The sequence below is a fragment of the Daucus carota genome, chromosome 9 (assembly GCF_001625215.2).
Source record: "Daucus carota subsp. sativus chromosome 9, DH1 v3.0, whole genome shotgun sequence".
In the NCBI taxonomy this organism is placed as follows: Eukaryota; Viridiplantae; Streptophyta; class Magnoliopsida; order Apiales; family Apiaceae; genus Daucus; species Daucus carota.
The window spans coordinates 22,764,696-22,769,882 of record NC_030389.2 but is presented as its reverse complement, the minus strand read 5'-3'; the positions used below and the strand labels follow the sequence as shown (position 1 = coordinate 22,769,882).

The 5,187-nt window shown below is 37.4% G+C and overlaps 1 protein-coding gene across 1 annotated transcript; it reads left to right on the top strand.

The window, feature by feature from the left end:
- Window positions 1–2,115: 2,115 nt before the first annotated feature.
- On the top strand, window positions 2,116–4,725 carry LOC135149496 (uncharacterized). The gene has a single exon (XM_064085223.1). The coding sequence runs from the start codon at window positions 2,116–2,118 to the stop codon at window positions 4,723–4,725; it is 2,610 nt and encodes an 869-aa protein (XP_063941293.1).
- Window positions 4,726–5,187: the final 462 nt, after the last annotated feature.

The following is a 5,187-nucleotide window of genomic DNA, read 5'->3' as shown; positions in this document are numbered from 1 at the left end:
AGCGTGTTTGTCTTCTAGTGACACAACTCAGCTGAGATTTCTCCCATAAAGTTGTTTGTCTTCTTGTGCAAGTGGCCAACAAACACAACAAAACCACAATCCACACCTTTTCAATCTCCACCCTTTATTTTCCTTCAATCTCAACCATTCACTCCACCCACTTCCTTCTATAAATACCCACCTCCCACACACCAAAATACTCCCAAGCTAAGAGCCAAGAAAGTGCTGAGATTTTGAGAAGTCTTCAAGTTTTTCAAGTTTATACTCTCTCTCTTTAATACTTCATCTCCAAAACCTTCTCTTTCCTAAATATATATTCATATATACAAGGTTTTGATTCTCAAGCTCTAACCCACCAAGTTAGCTCACCCACAACCACTTCCAAGCCTCCGTAGGGGCTGCCCAAGTTCGTCCAAGTGCCCAAAATCCGGCCGAACCTCCGGCGAATTTTTCCGGCGAACTTTTCCGATCATCTCCCGTAAGTGGTTTCTTCTTAGCTTCTTATTTGTGTCTTAACCGACCATTTTGTTGCAGGACTTTGTACTTAAACTCTCTTCATCTTACAAGTTCTTCAACAAGGTTCTCTAAAAGAGACCAAAAGATCCGGATTTGTTCAAGATATAAAAGATATATATATCTCTCTCTTTTTAAAGAGAACAAAGAAAGAACATCCGAAGAAGTACTCGATCTCTTCAAAGAGACAAAAGATTTGAACATAGTTTCAAGAGTACTTAATCTCTATAAGAGATTTGTGATAAAAGCATCGTCGTCCTTCCATCTATCACCTTAGTGTTGTGTGGAAGAAAGATTTACGACAAAAGAGCTTTTAATCACTATAGCTTCAAAAGCAAAGTTTAGCAACTTATTGGTTGTTATTATCTTGGCTAAACTTTGAGAAGCTAAAGAAAGCATATTCGATCCCGCACTAACTTAACTTTATTATCTCGGGAAAATATCGAATATTCCGAACTATTGTTCGAGGAAGCTTTCTACATCCTAAACTTCAAAGAGCACAACTCAAAGAGGCTAGCCACCCACATTTTATTTATCTTGGCTTTATCAAGTTGTGCAAGAAGTTAAAGAAAGGATATTTTACAATCTCCGAGATCTCTCATTATATCTCAAAACAGAGTTTTGTAAACCAAGTATTCTTTGATCAACTTTTTGAATCAAAAGAAAAGAATACTTGTGTAGCCTTAAGCATATCTTGCTTAAAAGAAAAGGCTTGATTAATTACTCCCAACTCAACTATACTTGGAGTAATTAAACGTATACTTGATCTTAATTTATAGATCCAAAGAAAGTATACTATACTTGACCATAATATTTATATCTTGAATATTATTGTCATCTCCGAACTAGTACAGTAACATACTAGTTCAAAACTCATCTTTTATAACTTGTTTGTTTCGTAGATATTGTGTTCTAACTTTTGCAGTGAGGTGAAGTGAAGTGAGGTGATTCTTGTTCTAAGACCCAAGTCCTAGACGCACTAACGGGGAGTTAGTCGTCTTCGCACCGTGAAGAAAAGAAAAGACCCAAGATCTAAGACCTAAGATCCAAGACCCGCAAAAGCTTAGGAATACAAAGACTACACCAAGGCTCTACACCGACTTTGAAGAAGTAACGGGGAGTTACGTTCTAAGATAAGTCAAGTAGAGTTTTTACATTTATTGTGAGGTTGTAACGGGTAGTTACGAACCAAGATAAATATTTGTAAGTTTAGATTGTAAAGGCTTCTCCGCCGGCTATAAGGAGTACATCTTTCTTATAGTGAAAAATCTCGAGTCCGGAGAGGAGCTCGGGGACTGGACTAGGGGTGAGAGAATCTATTAGAGGTTGCTCCATCGCGAACCAAGATAAAATCGACCGTGTGATATTTGCTCTTTACTTCCGAACTTATAATTGCTAAACAACACGGTAAAAATATTTAAAACTTGGAAAATATTTTAAAAGGCAATTATAATTTTTAAATTGGATATTAAGCTATTCAACCCCCCTTCTAGCTTAATTTACGCCTTATTCAGGACCTAACAATTGGTATCAGAGCTGTGTTGCTTAACGTGTTTGTCAAGTGATTTTCAGATCTACAGGCACAACAAGCAGTGATCCTAAATGGCGTATTTGAATACCATTGGCTGCGGTGAAGGTCTATCTAGCTCTCGACCACCTCTATTTGATGGCACCAACTTTGCAACATGGAAAACGAGATTTCGCATCTATGCTAGATCTCAAGGCGTCAAAGTTTGGATGGCTATAGAGGATGGCATTATCATTCCAACCAAAATTATTGATGATGTCATCTACGAGAAGAAAGTGAGTGAATATACTCACGAAGAGGAGGATAGAATGAACATCGCTGCCAAAGCTGAAATGGTTCTCACAAGTGCACTTGCTGAAAAAGAATACAAGCGTGTGAACAACTGCAAGTCTGCACAAGAAATGTGGAACAAACTTGTGGTCACCTACGAAGGAACCACCGATATCAAAGATTCTCGAATGGATACTCTAATCATGGAGTACGAGAACTTCAAACTCCAAGAAGGAGAGAATATCATCGACATGGAAACGAGATTCACTCGTATCGTCGATGAGCTTGCTCAACTCGGGAAGAACTACACGCAAAATGAAAAGAATCGGCGAGTTCTTAAATCTCTTCCTCCGAGTTGGAAAGTCAAAGTTACAACAATCAAAGAGATGCACAATCTCAATGATTATCACATCGACAACCTCTTCGGAAATCTTCGTGCTTACGAGGAAGACAATGTTCCGGATATCGTCGTTCCTAAAGTGGAAGAAAAGAAGAAAAATATGGCACTCAAGGCCATATTAATCGATGATGATGATAACGATGAAGAGCTAAACGAGGAACTCAAAAATCTCGATGAAGGCGAAATCGCTTTATTAACAAGACAACTTCGTCGTGTGCTCCAAAGCAAAGCTCAAAGATATGGAAAAGGCTTCCTCAAATCAAACAATCAACAAAGAGTATTCAACTCTAATGGAAGGCCTAATTACTCTCAAAATTACGCTCCTAACTACAAGAGTAATTTTCCTGCTTCGGGCTACAACAAAGGCAAAGGAATTCAAAATTCAAATTCGAATTCCTACAACAATGCAAACAACAACAACATCAACAACAACAACAACTATACTCCTCCTAAGCCTAAAGAACATGTTCCAGAGGAGGCACAAGATGTTTGTTTTGAATGCAAACAACCGGGTCACTACAAAAGGGAATGTCCTAAGCTAGCCAAAGGACGTGTTCTCGTAGCAGAAAACGGTTGGGATCTAAGTGAGGATGAAGAAGCCTCCGAAGCAAGCGAAGAAATGGTTAATCTATGCTTAATGGCTTCGGATGATGCATCTACTTCTACGGAAGATTCCACTACGAACCAAGAAGTAAGTGGTCCCTCACGAATATTAGACAATATGCATCTATTTATTGATTCTAGCTTAAATCTGCTTGACATGTCTAAAAGTGATTTAATTGATTTGCTAGTTCATATAAATAATAAATATTGTGATGCTGACCAACGGTTCCTATCAATATGGTCGGAACATGAAAAGCTCAAAAATTCGAGTAAAGATCAACAAAAGGAGTTGACTCGAATAAAGGAATCAATGATCAAAAGTGAGGACGAGATAAATTCCCTCAACGATCAAAATGATTTCCTAAAGCTTGAAAACAACAAGTACAAGGATAACATCACAAATCTCGAAGTAGAGAATGTTTCCTTGTTACTTCAAGCTGAAGAGTTGGAAAATGAGAAGTTACAATTAAATGAAAATAATTGTAAGCTTCACGTTGATGCGTTAAACTTGAAGATTCTAAATGAATCATTGACTCAAGAAAGGTCAACTCCGAGTCATCAAAAGAGCTCTCTTGAAATTGAAAAAGAGATGATCCTAGTCTTAAAAGAAAATGAAAAGTTTCAATTGGAAACACAAAGACTAAAGGATGAGAATATTAAGCTCTTATCTCAAGTTAAGGATCAGGAGATATCTTTAAATCAAAAGATTAATTCTTTGATTAAAGAAAAAGAAAATCTTGAGATAGTGGTTCAAAGATTCACACATGGTAATGAGATACTAAATAAAATGGTATACTCAAAGAACTCCTTTAACCGTGAAGGTTTAGGATATGATATAAACACTCAAAGTAAACGAGTGAAACCATGTGTGGAACCACCAAAAGTTGCTCCCAAACCACCAACTCTAAAGTGCTCATATTGCAACAAAATTGGACATTCTGTCTCGTTTTGTAAATATAAGAGTGGTGAAATTAAGGGGAAGCATGTATGGATTCCAAAGGAATCAAAATCATACACTCGGGTTGACAAAGCTATACCAAAGAAAAATGGTGCCAATAAAAATCAAAGGCAACCAAGGTTTAGCTATCATCAACAACCAATTGCGTTTCAAAATAGAAACGAAAGAAAGAATACAAACTCTAGAGGCAATATTCCTAGAAGTCATAATGTGCCTAAACAGAGTTTCTATCATTACCCAACTCCTTATCATAGTTATGATAGAAACTATGTGCATCCTAGAAATGATTTAAGGCAAAATGCTTATTATGCTAGGAATCATGCATCTAGATTATTGTATGTGCCTCAAAGTGATTATCCCATGCCTAAATTCCATTATGCAAACTCTAGAACTGCTTATGTTGGACTAACCCCTGGACCCTCAAGACAAAAGGGTACCAACAAGTTTTATTGATTGTGTTTGTAGGTGTGCCTTGCTGCCAAAACAGACATGTGGTACCTTGATAGTGGTTGTTCGAGGCATATGACTGGAAACAAGTCACTCTTAAACAACATTAAAAAGGTTGCTGCTGGAGATGTCACATTTGGAGATAGTAGCAAAGGTCGCATTATTGGAATTGGGGACATTGGAAATGAACGAGTCAAAATATCAAATGTTCAACTAGTCACCGGGCTGAAATACAATCTTCTTTCAATCAGCCAACTATGTGACAATGAATACAAAGTAATCTTCTATCCTACTCACTGTTCTATTTTGAACAAGGATGGAAAGTTGGTTCTTACTTGCCCTCGCAACAAAAATGTCTACACTTGTGACATGGGCAAAATCAAGAATGTGTGCCTAATCACTACAAATGATGATCCATGGCTATGGCATCGAAGATTGGGACATGCAAACATGAAGCTGATCAAGAAT